General features: G+C 46.9%; 2 protein-coding genes across 2 annotated transcripts in view; one reads left to right on the forward strand and one right to left on the reverse strand.

Moving 5' to 3' along the window:
• Top3a (DNA topoisomerase III alpha) overlaps positions 1–6,509 on the reverse strand; it is a 34,945-nt gene extending 28,436 nt beyond the window's left edge. Inside the window, exon 1 of the mRNA XM_021177566.2 lies at positions 6,062–6,509. Within this exon, the coding sequence (XP_021033225.1) occupies positions 6,062–6,241 (180 nt within the window). The 5' untranslated portion in view covers positions 6,242–6,509. The remainder of the gene's footprint in view (positions 1–6,061) is intronic.
• A 157-nt stretch (positions 6,510–6,666) lies between these two features.
• Positions 6,667–17,955, forward strand: Smcr8 (SMCR8-C9orf72 complex subunit). Its single transcript, XM_021177071.2, has 2 exons — positions 6,667–9,514; positions 13,406–17,955. The coding sequence occupies exons 1-2, from the start codon at positions 7,170–7,172 to the stop codon at positions 13,857–13,859; spliced, it is 2,799 nt and encodes a 932-aa protein (XP_021032730.1). The 5' UTR covers positions 6,667–7,169; the 3' UTR covers positions 13,860–17,955.
• The last annotated feature ends 93 nt before the right edge of the window (positions 17,956–18,048 follow it).

Raw genomic sequence — 18,048 nt, forward strand, 5'->3', positions numbered from 1 at the left:
TTCATCACCAAAGGAAGTCAGGACTGGAACTCAAACAGGTCAGGGAGCAGGAGCTGATGCAGAGGCCATGGAGGGATGTTCCTTACTGGCTTGCCTCCCCTGGCTTGCTCAGTCTGCTCTCTTATAGAACCCAAGACTACCAGCCCAGAGATGGTCCCACCCACAAGGGGCCTTTCCCCCTTGACCACTAATTGAGGAAATGCCTTACAGTTGGATTTCATGGAGGCATTTCCTCAACTGAAGCTCCTTTTTCTGTGATAACTCCAGCTGTGTCAAGTTGACACAAAACCAGCCAGTACAGCTAGGTTTCTTATACAGCCCAGGACCACCTCTCCAGAAACGGTGCCACCACTAGAGGCTGGGCCCTCCTACATCAATAAACAAGACAATCTCCCACAGGCTTGTCCGTGGGACAATCTGAGCTGGGCAATCACCCATTAAGACACCCCAACGCACATCACACCACACACACCCACACACCCACCCACACACACACCCGTCTCTCCCAACTGGAAAATATAACCAAAGGTTAAAATGACTGGTATGCTTTTTTTTTCAACTGTCTAAGGGCTCATATTCTCTAGAAATTAGTTTAAGACTATATGAGATGTTATTTGGACAACCTTTTCTTTTTTAAAGATTTATTTATTTATTACATATAAGTACACTGTATCTGTCTTCAGACACACTAGAAGTGGGTATCAGATCTCATTACAGTTAGTTGTGAGCCACCATGTGGTTGCTGGAATTTGAACTCAGGACCTTCAGAAGAGCAGTCAATGCTCTTAACCTCTGAGCCGTCTCACCAGCCCCTGGAAACCATTTATCACTAGTGATTTCTAGTGATTTTTTTCCTGATAATGAAAATGCTGTCCAGATTCAGGATTTCAGATCTTGGTTCAATTACAATATTCCTTCCCTCTCCTTAATGAATAAAATTAAGAAAAAGAAAGCATTAGGCTGGTTGGTGGTGAAGCACACCTTTAATCTTAGCATCTCAGAAGGCTGAAGCAGGGGGATCACTGCAAGTATCGGTCCAGCCTGAGCTACAGAGTGAGACACTGGGTTTTAGTTTCCCTTCCTGCTGCTGTAACAAAGCAACTTAAGGGAGAAGGGTTTATTTGGAGCACAATTCCAGGTTATAGTACATCCTGGCAGGGAAATCACAGCAGCAGAACTTTGGGAGAGAAATGGTCGTGTTACACTCAGTTGAAAGCAGAGAGCAATGAATAATGCATGCATGCCTGTGTACAGCTTGCCTGTGTACAGCTTGCCTTCACTCCAGGATCCCTGCCTAGGGAACAATTTCTACCTTTATTAACATAACCACGATAAACCCCTACAGATATTTCCCCAGGAAAACCTAATCTATTCAATCTCTTATGGAGTCTTTCTTCCTAGGTGAGTCTAGGCTGTGCCAAGTTAACATTTTTATATCTCTACAACAACGGAAACAAATTCCAATGAAAAAAACGTAAAAATCTTTATTAATGTAGCTATTTCATTGACCTCTTTATGAAAACCTGGTAGTGTTTAGTGCAAAATAAAAAAGCCGATCCTAAAATTCACATGGAACTGCACTGGTTCCATAAGACCAAAACAATCCTGGAAAAAACCCAAAAGCTGGAGGACTCAATCTTCTAAATTTCAAAACTCACTATAAAACTACAATAACTAAAACCATCAGACTTAATTAAAAACAAACAAACAAACAAAGAAAACCTGTAGTGACCATGAGCACTAAGAGTAAAGCTGAATGGTAGAACCTGCTATGTTGGCTAAAACCTTCCACATTTTTGTGTAAGATGTTAGTCAGGCGTCTTCCTCATGGCTCTCGATCTCATTTGTTTAAGCAGGGTTTCTCACTGAACCTGGAGCTTGCCAATTCAGCCAGACTGGATGGCCAGCAAGTCCCAGGGATCCTCCTACCTCTGCCTTCAGAGTGTGAGGGTTACAGGTGCACATCACCAAGAGGTGCAGTCACCAAGCCCAGCTTTCTGCGTGGTGCTTGTGATGGAGCTCCGGTCCTTATGCTTGTACTGCAAGCACTTTATTGACCGCCTCCTTAACCCATCTATTTTGTGGTTGTTGTTTTTCCCTAAGTTAAAATTAAAAAAACAAAACAAAACAAAAAAAAAAACCCAATGTGTGTATATGTTCCACATATGTACAGGTACCCACAGAGGCTAGAAGAGGGCACCAGATCCCCTGGAGTTGGAGTTTTAGGTGGCTGTGAGCCATCTGACAGATGCTGTGAACAGAATTCAGGTCCTCTGCAAGGAGAAGCCTCTACTCTTAACCACGGAGCCACCTCTCTGGCCCCTCCTTGTGTTTTTTAAAATAGGGTCTCACCATGTAGCCCAAATTGCCCTCAAATTTGTTTTCCTGATCCGTTTTCTGTATGCTGGGATGACAGTTGTCTTTCTTCCTAACTGATCTTTAAGAAGGGTGCCAAGTCCATTCAACAGACAGACTTCAACAAATGATGCAGGGCTAATAGGTCAACATATATCAAAATATATGAGGTGGGACAGACTTAATACAATATGGAAATATGAACTAAAGAAGTGGATCAAGGGCTGCTGAGATGGCTCAGTGGTTAAGAGCAGTGGCTGCTCTTCCAGAGGTCCTGAGTTCAATTCCCGGCAACCACATGGTGGCTCACAACCATCTGTAACAGGATCTGTTGCTCTCTTCTGGCATGCAGGTATACATACAGACAGAGCACTCATTAAATAAATAAATAAACAAATAAATAAATGTGGGCCAAGGGGCTGGAGAGACAATAGTTAAGAGTACTGTCTGCTCTTACAGAAAACCCAGGCTAATTCCTGGCACCCACATGCCAGTTCATAATTGTCTGTGGCTGCAGTCCCACAGGGGATCCAACACCCTCTCACAGGCACACATGCAGGCAAAACACCCTAATGCACATAATTTTCTTAAAAAGTGGATGAAAGACCACTAAAACTTTGGGACAGCAAGATGGTTCTGAGGGTAAGGGTGTTTGCTGCTAAGCTTGAAAATCTGAGTTCGATTCCTGAAATCCACATGGTAAAGGAGAGAACTGATTCCCATACGTGTTCCTCTGACCACTATACACATGCTGTAGCACATGTGTATCTATACAAGCACAGACACAATACACAAAGGAATAAAAATTTACACTATGAGACTCTCAAGAAAAAAATATGTGCATACATTTTTCTGACACAATATTTGACAATGACATTAAAATTGAGCTAAGATGCAGCTCAGTGGTAGAACAGTTGTCTAGCCTGTGCAAGGCTTGGGGTTTGCTGCATAGTCAAATTTCTCCAAAAAATGATAACCACATGGCCAACAACTAACTGAGAATTAATTCAGTATCACTGGTCAATAAGCTTTTATGAAAATGTAAATTAAAAAACACATTATCAGGTTGGAGAGATGGCTTAGCAGCTAAGAGTACTGGCTGCTCTTCCAGAGGTCCTGAGTTCAATTTCCAGCAACCACATGGTGGCTCATAACCATCTGTAATGAGATCTGATGCCCTCTTCTGGTGTGTCTGAAGACAGCTACAGTGTACTCACACATACAATAAATAAATCTTCTTTTTTTGTTGCTCTTTTAAAGAGACAAAAGTTGGGCTGGAGAGATGGCTCAGTGGTTAAGAGCACTGACTGCTCTTTTGAAGGTCCTGAGTTCAAATCCCAGCAACCATATGGTAGCTCACAACCATCTGTAATGAGATCTGACTCCCTCTTCTGAAGTGTCTAAAGACAGCTACCGTGTATTCACATAACTAATAAATAAATCTTTAAAAAAATAAAGAGACAAAAGTTACCTTCTGGAACTAGATAGTATAATGGCCATACAACCCATACCTCACCACACTTAAGCTTGTACGACCTTTCTTCCAAATTGAAACATGAATCTCCCCAAAAGCCAAGTTCCTGGAACTGAGCTCAAAGTTCCAAGAAATAACTAAGGATTGCAGAAGGCAGCAGGCCCAACTCCAGATACCCAGTGGTGGCAGAGACGACAGACCTGGCAGTCAGACCAAACTGCTTATCTAAGGAAAACAGCTAACTTCCTCATTCTGCCCCAAACAAATCCCTCTCCCCCACCCCCTATCCTTAGCTACAAAATCCCAGCCTGAAGCAAGAAATGTGTATTCTCTTGGACCCTGATCATTGAGTGCTAAGGTCCTGTGCCCTGGTCATGTCATAGTCAGAACTACAAACACCACATTTCTGGCATTAAATATCAATTGCTTTAGCTGTTTGAGCTCATCTGGTTTCTCATCTTTTATTTCTTCCTACAAACTTAACTCTTACTTATCCTTACAGAACAACACAAATCTCAAAATATGTCTGACCAGGGGGCAAGATTGAACTCCAAAGCGATTGACCGCCTTTCATTCTCTACCTCGCCCCCCATTGTCTCTATATAACTTGCCAGCTGGAGACAAGCTGTCTTCTAGGGTTGCCAGCCCTCTGAATAAAATACAGTTTTAAAGACTCAATTCCAATCTACTCAATGGTATCGACAAAGCAGCAATAATCTCTTTTATTCCAGCTTTGGCAGTCTCATCACTGTAGATGTTTCTAAGTGCCGTGATGGTACAGTATTCAGAATCCATGGCTTGGTCTACATAGTGAGTTCCAGGACAAATAGGACTACACCACGGAGGAACCTGTCTCCAAAAACCAACCAACTAGCCATCGAGAGAAAGAGAGGGGGTGGGAGAGAGGGAGAAAAGAATCCCCGGCCAAGTGTGTGTGGGGGCGGGGCGCTCCTTAAAAAAGACATTTAAAAGCCGGGCGTGGTGGCGCACGCCTTTAATCCCAGCACTCGGGAGGCAGAGGCAGGCGGATTTCTGAGTTCGAGGCCAGCCTGGTCTACAAAGTGAGTGCCAGGACAGCCAGGGCTACACAGAGAAACCCTGTCTCGAAAAANCAAAAAAAAAAAAAAAAAAAGACATTTAAGGGGCTGGAAAGATGACTCAATAGTTAAGAGCACTTGATGCTCTTTCAGAGGACTTAGGTTCGATTCCCATACCCCACATAGTGGCTCACAACCATTTGTCCCTCAAGTTCTAGGTGATCTGATACCCTTTCTGGCCTCGGTGGACATGTGTCTGACACACAGGCATACATGTAGGGAAAACACCCATAGACATTAAAAAAAAAAAAAAAAAGACATTTAAGCAGTAGTTAGGCTGGATGTCAGTCTGTAACCCCAGTACTTAGAAGACAGAGGCAAACAGATCTCCATTGTTCAAGGCCAGCCTGATCTACTTAGCAAGTTCCAGGACAGCCAGGGCTACATCGTGAGACCCTGTCTCCAAAACAGAAAAGAAAAAATTATTACTCAAAGACATTTTTAAGAGGTGAAGTAGTTAGGGGCCAGCGCCCACCTAACCTTGGCTCCCCCTTCCGGGTATTTCACAACTGGAGGCAAAGGTCTGGAGATCTAACTGTTTGCAAAGAAAAGGGAACAGCTCCTAGGAAGGACCTCCAGCTGAATGATAACGCAACAGTCCTTGGGGTTTTACCCTTCTCACCTCCGTTTTCCTTTGTCAGGAGTCAATCCTATCTTTCGTGTATCTTAGAGTCTATAGGAGTAGTAATTGACTTCTCTAGTTCCTAAACCTAAGTGTTACCCCTAGGGTGTCACAGGGTCTGCAGAAGGCAGGGACAGGATTCCATAAGTAAGGCTTGAACGCCAAGTTAAAGGGGTTGGTTACCGCTTTCCAATACTACTGAACTTGTGATTGACCAAGGAAGAATTTTAAAATACACGTTTTCTCACACTCCAGACCCAAAGACCGGAGAGCAATCCTCCACTGGTATGTGAGCCGAGCAGACAGATACAGTGAGCAAAGGTCTATCAAAAGCATGAAAGTTTTACATTTACAAAAGGCCTGAAGGTTAGAGAGAACCCGAGAAGTGAGGGCGGCCAGGAGGGGCCCTCTCGCAAAATAGGCGGAGTCGCTTTCGCCCGGGCTCCCGGTACCCAACGCGCTGTCCGACTTTGTGGGCGTTCCTCGGGGAAGCAGAACCCAAGTGCTTCTTACCCGCCTCATACGCCCGTTGGACAGCAAGTCGGCGATCCCCTTGGCAGCGTCGTTTTTCTCCGCCACGCAGAGAACTTTTCGCACTCCTCGGAAGGCCACTTCCATGGCAGCGCGGGACAGGGCACGGCCTCCAGGCCGTCGCTGCCACTGAAACGCTAAGAGGGTGACCGGGAAGATCATTCCCTAGGTCCTGCTCCAGCAGCAACTCCACGGGTGCCCGTGCATGCTGGAGAACCCAGAGGAAAAGCCACGAGGAACTCTGAGAGCCACCTTAATATAAATGCAGTTTTTCCAGGCAACTGCCGCCTCGATCAGAAACCCACACGTCGCAGTAACGCTTAAACTCGCGCTCACAGACAACTTCCGCCCACTACGCCACTAAGCAGCCTTGAACTACAACTCCCAGAATGCCTCATGCCCTGGGCACGTTCATCCAACACCGTTTCCCCTCTTCCCTTCCACCCCACTGTATTCTATTTTCCCTTTCTTTATGACAATGGGTAGTTAACCGGACTTGTCCTCTGGAAGAACTGATTGGCAGGGCCTCTTAAAAGGCGCCACTAACTTGGAAGTCTGTGTGGGCGTTTCCGGGTCACGCGACGCTGATGCTGGGGAGTCATGTGATACCAAGATGGCGGTGCCGCGGTAGCTTCCCTGGGACAGTACGGTCCTAGGAGCGGCGACAGTTTCTGCCCTTAGGTCGTGGGGAGACTCATTTGACTGATTCTGCGGTAGCCCGTGGCGAGGATTAATGACCTGATCAGAGCTGGGACTGTTGATGTCGCCGGTAGGTTCCGGGGAGTGCTGGTGACCTAGGTTCAGGAACCTTGCGCCGGCCCGGGCAAACGCTGGAGAATGGCCAGCCTCCGTCATCTGGACCTGCAGCTTTGGAGTTCATGAGGCGTCCCCAGGGCATCACAGGTCCCAAACCTCGAGAGTCTGCGGCAATTCGAGCTCTTGGTTGTGTGAGAGGGCAGTTTAGGATCCCCGGAAGTGCAAAGAAGGCCGCAAGAACTTCGCTTTCTCATCCAGAGGCCTGACTCTCCCTCCGACTAACCCTGCATTATTTTCCATTTCCTCTCAATGTGCTCGCCATATTTCAGGAAATATGATCAGCGCCCCTGATGTGGTGGCCTTCACCAAGGAAGACGAATACGAGGAAGAACCTTACAATGAGCCCGCTTTGCCTGAGGAGTACTCAGTCCCTCTCTTTCCTTATGCCAGCCAGGGGGCAAACCCCTGGTCTAAACTGTCTGGGGCCAAGTTCTCCAGGGACTTCATCCTCATTTCCGAGTTCTCTGAGCAGGTGGGACCCCAGCCCTTGCTTACCATCCCCAATGACACCAAAGTTTTTGGCACTTTTGATCTTAATTACTTCTCTTTGCGGATTATGTCGGTGGATTACCAGGCTTCATTCGTAGGCCATCCTCCGGGTTCTGCCTACCCCAAGTTGAACTTTGTGGAAGACTCTAAAGTGGTACTGGGAGACTCTAAGGAAGGGGCCTTTGCATATGTGCACCACCTCACCTTGTACGACCTGGAGGCCAGGGGCTTTGTGAGGCCCTTTTGTATGGCTTATATCTCTGCAGACCAGCATAAAATCATGCAGCAGTTCCAAGAGCTCTCAGCCGAATTTTCCAAAGCTTCTGAGTGCTTGAAGATGGGCAACAGGAAGGCATTCGCTGGGGAACTTGAAAAAAAGCTGAAAGACTTGGATTACACGAGGACAGTGCTACACACAGAAACCGAGATCCAGAAGAAAGCCAATGACAAGGGTTTTTATTCTTCTCAGGCGATTGAGAAAGCCAATGAACTGGCCAACGTGGAGAAGTCCATCATCGAACATCAAGATTTGCTGAGGCAGATCCGCTCATACCCTCGTCAGAAGATGAAGGTCCCTGACTTGCATCCTGGTGATACAGAGCAAACCCAGGATCAGGCTGACCAGGTATCCACTACCTCTAATCCTGAGGAGTCCGCTAATGCAGACCTTTATACCTGCAGACCGGCTTACACCCCCAAACTCATCAAAGCAAAGTCCACCAAGTGTTTTGACAAGAAGTTGAAGACCTTGGAGGAACTCTGTGACACTGAGTATTTCACTCAGACCCTGGCCCAGCTTAGCCACATTGAACACATGTTCAGAGGAGACCTGTGCTACCTCCTGACCAGTCAGATTGACAGAGCGCTTCGAAAACAACAGCCCATAACGAATTTCCTCTTTGAAGATTTTGTAGAGGTGGATGACAGGATGGAGAAGCAAGAGAATGTACCCTCTCAGCCCAGTCAGGACAGGCTGCCTCCCAAGCCTGTAGAAGAATGCCCCATTCCTAAAGTGTTAATTAGCGTTGGCTCTTACAAGTCCAGTGTGGAGTCTGTATTGATCAAGATGGAGCAGGAACTTGGCGATGAAGAGTACACGGGAGTAGAGGCACGCAGTTTTGACCCCCAAGAGAACCTGGACTACCTGGATATGGATATGAAAGGGAGCATCAGTAGTGGGGAAAGCATTGAGGTGCTGGGCACCGAGAAGTCAGCCTCTGTGTTATCGAAATCTGACAGCCAGGCCAGCCTCACCGTGCCATTGAGCCCCCATGTAGTCCGTAGCAAAGCGGTCAGCCACAGGACAATCAGCGAGGACAGCATTGAAGTCTTAAGCACCTGCCCTTCTGAGGCCCTCATTCCTGATGACTTTAAGGCCAGCTACCCAAGTGCCATTAATGAAGAAGAAGCCTATGCGGATAATGAGGGGGCCATCCATTTCCAAGCAAGTGCTGGCTCACCAGAACCGGATGAGACTCAGGAGGGCAACTTGGAAAATATCCCATCCCAAATAGACTCCAGCTGCTGTATTGGAAAGGAGAGTGAAGGTCACTTGGTGCCTCTCCCAACCCCAGCCTTCACTCTTTCTGATGAGGACAGTGTGGTGAGCATTCCCCCACAGCGCTACATACAGAAGGACCAGGGGCTCCACGTGGACTTTGGAGTGGAAAACACTGACCCTTCTCCCCGAGACAACAGTTGTGAAATGTTCCCAGCTTATGAGCTGGATCCAAGCTGCCTTCTGGCTAGCCGAGATGTTAGTAAGATGAGCCTGGATAACTACTCAGATACCACTAGCTACATGGGCAGTGTGGCCTCTACCAGCTCAGACAGAATCCCCTCTGCACCTCCTGCTGGCCTATCCTCTGAGAGGCACAAAAAGAGAGCTGGCCAGAATGCCTTAAAATTCATCCGCCAGTACCCTTTTGCCCACCCAGCCATCTACTCCCTGCTCAGTGGGAGGACACTTGTGGTCCTGGGCGAAGATGAAACCATCGTCAGGAAGCTGGTGACTGCACTGTCCATCTTTGTTCCCAACTATGGCTGCTATGCCAAGCCCGTGAAGCACTGGATTTCTTCCCCTTTGCATATTATGGATTTCCAGAAGTGGAAGCTTATTGGCCTACAAAGGTAACTGGTTCCAGGAGGTGGGGAAGAGCCCTAAACATTACAAGATGAAGCAGGTTTAGGATCTGTGGACCCTAAAAAGGAAAGCCTGCTCCTAGACAGTGGCTAACCCTACTCACTATTCTTTCCTTTGGCAAATCACTCTTGATCCTGTTGCTTTCTCTTATCTTGGAGCAGGGGATTCACAGTTGCTAAGAGATTGCCAATCCTGGCTCATCCCCACTTCCATGTCAGAACTGTTTGGGAGAATTAATTTCCTCATGTATGTGAGTGGTGCTATCGATAGAACCCAGGTCCTGCGCATGCTAGGCAGACACACTACTTATATTTACATGCCCTGAATCGTGACTCCCCAGTCAGATTCTGATTCCATTTGTCTGGGGTAAACACAGCAGTCTTCGTTCAGTGAAGTCAGAGAATAGCTGGACTTGAAGATCTTACGTTCTGATTCCAGTCACAATGGTGTAAAGGATTGTGGCTGTCACTGTGGAAGATGTAGAACTCCAGTAACTTGTACTCTGCTGTTCTGTTTGCTCTGAAAGTGAGGAGTCAAAAGAGTTTGTCCTGCCCTTGTTTGAAATCCCTTCAGAGTTTATGGTGCTACCCTGTCAAGCCTCATTCACATAGATATCTAGGTAGGTCATTCCTGTGTTCCAAGAAAATAGGAAAATAAAGTTGACTTATTGAATAGACCTTTTGCAATGGTCATTGAATGGTCACTGCCCAGTGCCTGAATTACAAGCCAATTCAGCCATGTTGACTCTGGCCTCTATTTCACTGTGCCACCGGCTTAACCTCTCTGAGGCTATTTCTTTCACTGCAGACAGCTGGCAAGTCTGTTTTATGATAGCAGATTCCTGGTCTGTACAAGTGTGCACCCTCTTAAAATGAAGGAGACAGACAGGGCCACAGATTTCAGCGAGATGCCCTGGAAATGACAGTTGAGCCACTGCACAGAATCTCAAGTGGTAAAGTGTCTGCTAGCATATGAGATACCATGTGAGTATCCTGCTGAGGGGCGCAAATGCTAGGAATGTTCCTGCACAAGTGTCAGTGTTTATGCAATGCTTGTGCCCCAAAGGATGACTTACTGGGGGTCAATGAGGTGCCAGAAGTGGCATGCCAATAGGTAGGTCACAGCTAATCCAGAGAAGCCCTAGGGAAGTGAGGTGAGACCATGACACTACAACACTGTGAGGTGAAAATCTTCAGAGGTGTGGTTGCAGAGGGAGCTGCAGGGGACTGGGTCACAGGTGCTGCCACCCTCACTGCAGTGGATTTGCTGGGTACCTATCCTGTGCAGGGGACGCCCTGTGCTCACCTTATGCCGTATGGAGCTATAGAAGGGCCCCGATTGGGAGTGTGTTATTTTAGAACAGTACCTGGCCTTAGAATTTATTTGTTGTGAGGCCAGTCTAGGCTATATTAGCAAGACAAAAGCTTTATAAAAAAGTGATTGAGAGAGGTGCTTTTGTGTAGTGGCTCTCTTGTCCACAGAGCTGTGAGCAATTTTTCACAGGGCTATTTTTGTAAGCTGGGTTCATCTAGATCCTCCAGTCTTGGCTTCAGCTGGAACTGCTCAAGTAAAGGTTTTAAAGAATCCCACCTTGAACCCCAGGCTTCACTGCCCTTGGCTCTTTTCACTTGGTTCTTTCCAGGCCTTCTGCATGGAAACAGGGTTAGAGTAGCCGATGGTGAGTCCGCCATCATTTTAAATAAAACACCAGGGAGGAATGTGTGGCTTGATAAACAGTGAGAAGGTCAGGAATGATGGGTAAGCAAGACCTAGTTCTAATAGAAGAGAGAGTGTGTGACAGAGGCTTAGGCAGAGTCCTAGCTGGGTGACCTTAGATTCCTCATCCTTGTGGCCTCCCAGATTTGGATAGCAGCAGTCTGGGTTTGGAAGAATAGGCTGTGTTCACCGAAATGTAATACAAAGTCTGGGGGCCTGGTTGTGTATTTGGCTTCCTGAGTGAGGAAGAATGTTGTGGGACACAGAAACAGATGAACTTGGAAGGAGCCAGCATCCTGCCACCACTGGGAGGAAGGAATGCTAATGCTGAATTTTATGAAACTGGACATCACAACAGAGATGGAGGGTCAGACGGTTAGGAGCTAAGTTTGAGTCTATCACTTGCTAAGCTCAGGGTTTGCCAGGAACCCTCGGTGGGAGTAAAGGCAAATTAAATGTGATTGAGAAGCTTGTGTGGCGTCTGCAAGGCCCCTGGTTGGGGTGTGGTGGATGCTATAGGGAAGCCATTGGAGGCAAGAGGGTAGTCCTGAAGAAGACAGTCTCTTGAGTTCTTAGTGTCCTCGTGAACTACCCTGTTCATGAGGCCCCAGTTCTCCCTTGTTCATGGGGTATGCTGTATACCCACTGCCACTGGTTCAGGGTTTAGGGCCTATGTGAGTCTTGCCATGGTCTTCAGGCGTTTCACAGTTGCTAGCTCCCACTCTGGTCTAATTTACCCACAACAAGACAACACTCTAGGATAACACTCTAGGACATTCTTCATCAGAGTCTCAATTCCCAGCTCAAGGCTTGGTTAGGTAGTAGGTGCTTGATTAATCATTATTAAATTCAACAAGAAGGGGAAAAAATGGTTCCAGTGGCTTTTCTTGTTGTATGGCACCATGTCTTATATAAGCCCTAAATATGTAAAATCTTGTGAGACCAGTGGGTAATGCCTACTTTTGTAGGAAGACTGCTTTTTTGGAGGGTGTAAGTAGGGAGGGTGTATTTTTGTCTTTGGTTTTTTTTTTTTTTTTTTTTTTTTTTTTTTTTTTTTTTTTTTTTTTTTTTTTTTTGTTGTTGTTGTTTTGTTTGTTTGTTTGTTTTTTGAGACAGGATTACTCTGTATAGTCCTGGCTGCCCTGGAACTCACTCTATAGACTAGGCTATCTCAAACGTAAAAAGATCTGCCTGCCACTGTCTCCCAAATGCTGGGACTAAAGATGTGTGCCACTTCTGCCCAGCTGGGAAGACTGCTCTAAAGGAGAGCTTTTTTTTTTTTTTCTTGTGTTGCTGGAATGGAAACCAGGGACGTGCATGGCAGGCAAATGATCTACCTACTCTAGCCCTACCCTTGAGTAAGGCTGTTGTTCTTATAGGGTGTTTTGTTTTGTTTTTAGAAGTTTATTACAGATTCAAAGGTGGGAATTTAAGAGGGGGTCAGAGCACTATGCTTTCTGAACTAGACATGAAGGTCAGCTGTATGGTGAGCAAGCACCAGCTGACAGGGACAGGAACATTAGAGTGAAGCTAGGGAAAGAGGAGGAACTTAGGCAGGCCCTTTTGAGTTAGGACTCAGAAACTTGAGGTTTTTAGGGAACAGCCTCGGGAGGCTGAGCACTTTGCCTGTTCCACTTCACCTCTTGGAACACACACTGCTGGGCAGTAGGGACATAACCCAAGGGAGATGCAGCCCAAGGCCTCTAGAACAGAGAATTCGTTAGCAGTCACCATACTGGCTGGGTATGGGCTCAGAGTAGTAACAGTGGTAGCTGTATCCCACTGCAGGCCAGGCCCCATCCTTAGGTGACTTATTTTGTCTCTCTGGTTACCCCAGGAAGAATGGGGACAGTGAGAAGTGGAGTTGAGGCTCAGAAAGGGTAAAAGATTAATTGAGCTAATATCCCAGAGATGAGGGAAGCCCAAGTAGAGTTCCAGGGAGAGCAGCCAGGCAGATAGTCCTGGAGCACCACTGGAAGTTTGGCTCACTATGTGGACCATCCATTTAGGCGAGTAATGATGCTTCAGAGACCACAAGGAGTTGCATCGTTGAGGGCCTTGAGGACCAAAGCACTTGATGAGTGTGAGTTAGTTTGTGGATAGTGAGCTTCATCTCTTAAGCAGCTGCTCCCATTTTTCTGACCTTGGCCTATCTTTTTCAGAGTGGCCTCTCCTGCCAATGTGGGTACCCTCCATACCCTGAGCCGTTACAGCCGTTATACAAGCATCCTGGACCTGGACAGCAAGACCCTACGCTGTCCCCTCTACAGGGGTACACTAGTACCCCGCCTGGCTGACCATCGCACTCAGATCAAGCGGGGCAGCACATACTACCTTCATGTCCAGAGCATGCTCACCCAGCTCTGCTCCAAGGCATTCCTCTACACCTTTTGCCACCACTTGCATCTGCCCGCCCACAGTGAGGAGACACAAGAAGCAGTGGCCAGCAGACAAACCAGCTTCCTAAAGCTAAACCTGGGGCTCGTGAACGAGGACATCAGAGTGGTACAGTACCTGGCTGAGCTTTTGAAACTGCACTATATGCAGGAGTCACCAGGGACCACCCACCCACTGCTCAGGTTTGACTATGTCCCCAGCTTTTTGTACAAAATCTAAGGGTTCCAGCCACTGTGACCAAGACCTGTGACTCAGGGCATGGGGAGGGAAAAGGGTTGGTGTGACTAAATAGTTGCCTGAGCTGGAGTGTTGAGCCTTCTGGTGTCAGCGGGAAGGAAACAGGTGGCAGTTATAGTTCCAACATAGCCCTGGGCAGTGTGTGATGTGGGCTGAGCAGAGGTGGCACCTGGCCCTCCAGAGGTGACCAGAAGAACAGTAGCAGCTGCTCCTGGTTCATTAAGGAAGTAGCTCCCAAATAAGGGGGTGTCCTTAATTTTCCAAGGATCAGCAGTCTGAGCAGGAAGAGAAAGCCCCAGACTGTGGCACTGGAAAAGATGAGGCTATGTAGCCAAAGCCCAAATGACGTCTGAGTGGCACAATCAGCCTGGGCGCTGTGACGATGCGGTGGGAAGCAGGACAGCCGTCGCCTCCATCTACCTCTAACAAGGCCCGTTACTTGGCATCCTGGAGCCTGATAACCGAGAGGAGGCTCCTGAACAAGGCCACAGAGGAACAGTGCTCTGGTCAGCTGCAGAGACACATCTGGGCTGCGGACCACAAGCAGCTCCTGTCCATTCTTTGCCTCTACCAAGGCATTGCTCATCAAGTCCCTGGGCCATTGTGACAGTGGTCACTAGCCCTGGATGTAAAGCAGATGCCAAATGGCTACAGCCAGTTTGAGAAGTACTTTGGGAGCTGTAGATGAAGCAGACCATAAGGCCATCACCACTGTGCGTGGCAGGAGCTGCCCACTGGCTCCTCTCAGCCAGAGCATTACCTCTGACTTCCCCTGGGAAGATTGGCAGACACTTACCTCCTGAGGGCTTGTGGGCTTTGTAACAGCTAAGTTCTGGTTGGCTGGCTGGCTGGCATGCTGACTGAACCATCTGAGCAAGGATGTCCTGTACTCGCTTCTGGGTGGCTATCTTTATATACACTTCTGGGAGGCAGTGTATAAGTCCCACAGTCATTCCCATCATGTTCCTTTCCCTTTCAAGGGACTCTGAACCTGGGAGGAAGGCACCTTTTAGTCCCCACCCCTGGTGGCCATCATCATGACCTCCCTGGAATTCCTGTTGCAGCTGCTCGTGTGCATGGAATGCTTCTCATAATCTTGAAAATGTGAGACCTTTTAAAAAACTTTCCTCCCTAAACAGGAGGAGCTCTGGTTGGTACTGCTGCTTTTAAATTTGCTCCAAAAAGCTGCAGTAAATTAGACCTGGATCAGCAGCCTGGTGTATGCATCAGTTAGATGCTGTGTCCCTGACCTCAGGTCTGTCAGCAGGTCACACTACTGAGGTCTCAGAAGGAACCTGTGGAAGCCAAGTAATCAAAGAGAGCATGTCACTCTTGGGTCGCATTCCTTGCCTATGTCTTTGACACAAAGTTGCAGCCTGTTTGTCCTGGTCGAGAGGGTATGGGATTTTGCTTCTGAGCCTGTGACAAAACCAGAAAGATGGCACTGCCTTCACTAGTTTGTGTCTGTTACATGCATTACAGACACCTTTGTGGCTGTAGTTTCTCCTCACGGGCTCCCTCATCTGCTATTGCTTCTTAGTGTTCTAGATGCCACGGTTGACTGGTTGGCTAGGTTCCCTTTCCTTAGGTCTCCAAGGATGAATGTGCTAGAGTTTAAGAGCCAGCTAGGGAGGTGATCAGTTGCTGGACTACTGCCTAACATGGTGAATACTGTGTGCCCCTGTACTGAGAAAGGCAGCAGCCATGCCTGGCCTTCTGGATACTGAAAGTATACACACACACACACACACACACACACACACATGGCATTCAGCCACAGGGTGGCTCAGAAGACAAAGCCAAGTCTGGTGGGGAGTGGGCAGAACAGTTTTGTGTGGCAGCCATGGAAATGGTGAACAGGTTCCTCTCTTGAATGGCTCCTCACTAAGACTGACAAGGGTTTGAACTCCATTTACAGTTTTGGGGTTTTTTTGAAACAGGATCTCATATAACCCTGAACTCTTGACCCTTCTGCCTTGACATTGCAACTGCTAGAATTATAGGTGTTTGCCACTAGAACCAATGTCTAGATTTAGACTTTGGTTTTAAATTTTTGTTGTGTTGATTTAAAAGGATTAATGCTGAAACCATGCTTCCCCTCAGAGGTTATCAATCCTTGGGTCTGAGTTCAGATAGAGGCAGTTAATTCTCTGTTCCTTTGTTTTAGAGGACTGGAATCTTCTAAAAGTAGTACATGTGTACACCTTGATGTTGTAGAGACTTATGCAACAGGACTCAAGTTTTCAGTTGGTCATGGGGCATAGTGGCACACACCTTTAATCCCAGTACTTAAGAGAAGAGGCAGGTAGATGTCTGCAACCTTGAGGCCACCCTGATCTGCATGATGACCCTCAGGCCAGGCAAGGCTATGACACTGTCTCAAAAAAGAAGCTTCCATTTAAAGTGTTTCTCAAGTACCAGGCTAGTAAAGATTTTGTTGCTGTTGTTCTGTTGAGCCAGTCTCAGATAGCCCAAGCCAACATTGAACTCTGTATGTAGCTAAGGATGACTTTGAACTTCTGATCCTCCTGCCTCCACGTGCTGAGATTGCATGCCTGCCATGAGTTTTACAGATCAATCCAGAGCTTCATACACACTAGGCAGACACTATACCACCTGAGCTCTAGCCCTAGCCTGGCCAGTTTAGTAAAATAACTATTAAGGATGCCCCACAGATGACGGAGCTCCTCACTACTCCTATCATTTTGAGCTCTGGCACTAAAACTGGTAAGCTGTTGGTTTCAACTGGACTGTCAAGCAGTTATTACTGCAGTAACTAAAGTTGCTCTGAAACTTGGAACTGGACTGTGGTTGTGACCTGTCCATCCTGATCTGGCCTGTTTTTAGATCAGGTACAATACTTAAAATACAAATGATTTCAACTTTATCTAAATTAGTTACCATTTCATAATCCTGGAAGGCCATGAGACCTCCCTTCTCCTTTGCCAAGTATCAAAGCCAGCAGTTGAGCTTGTGGTCCTGGAGGCATAGCTTCTAGAATATCTGTATGCATCTTGGCCATCCATCTGCTACGTTAAGTCCATGCCATTCCCCCAGCCTGAATGCTGCATATTGGACCAGTGTCCTGTGCCACCGCCATGGTTTGTCTGAGATGGCTGGGTGGTGTTAGCTCTCCTAATGATGGATGATGGATCAGACATGCGAGGCCTTTGGAGGAACCAAATCCTCATGGCAGTGAGGCCATCCAAGCTACTTTTTACTTCCCTAGAAAGCTCCTAAGAAAGTGCCTTGGCTTGTACTTTAAAACTAAGCCAGCTTTCTGGCTTCACTCTAATACTGTTATCAAACTGGAATCTTTAACGGAGGCATTGCAGAAAGGAGAGGGAATTGGGTTTCTTTTGCTCAGAAAGCAAAGCTTCCCTTGATTTTAACAACTGTTTCTCTAAGTCCTTGGCCCACTAAGATCTGGTTCTGTTAAAGCTTTGGGAAGGAAGAAAGAGGAACAAAGATGTTGCAGTGGAAAAAGAGCATCCCACAGGGCCCTAACTTGGGCCAGCTGTCTTTAGCTAGGCAGGAAGCACAGTGGCCCCACAGAGATGAGGGGACAAATATCCTACCATACCACATGCAAACTGACACCACGGCAACAGTAATAACAATGGGCCAGCTCCCAGGGAGCCCTGGCCAAATTCTCTTATGCTGGACAGCTGGAGCTACAAGCTGGACAGAGCACACAGCAGTTGCAGTACACACAGTCTGTTAACTTGTTTTCTAAGAAGCTATTTTATTACTGCATGTTCCCACTGTCTGTAAATCTGTCCCAGCTGTGCTGCAGTCACAGTGCTGGAACCAGAGCACTGCAGATGTGATCATGTCCCACAGGCATCGTGCGCAAAGGCTTAGAATAAATGCCAAATAAATAGGAGTGTACTTTTTAAGATATTAATTTATTTGAGTTCAGATATTTTTAAAATATAAAAACTGGTTGTATTTTTTAAAAATATAATTCTTGTAGACATTCTGTGGGTAAAAATTTGATTGTCCATATTAAAAAGTTACTGATGGTTTGCAATTCAGCGATGTACAAATAAAGATCTTTCAGAAGGTGGCATCTGGGTTCCTAATTGTAGGAAGGAGCTGCTTATCTCAGGTGGGTGGGATATAAAGCCTTTGGCCTCTGCTGATTCTTTTTTTTCTTTTTTTTTTTTTT

Source organism: Mus caroli, chromosome 11, assembly GCF_900094665.2.
Source record: "Mus caroli chromosome 11, CAROLI_EIJ_v1.1, whole genome shotgun sequence".
Taxonomy (NCBI): domain Eukaryota; kingdom Metazoa; phylum Chordata; class Mammalia; order Rodentia; family Muridae; genus Mus; species Mus caroli.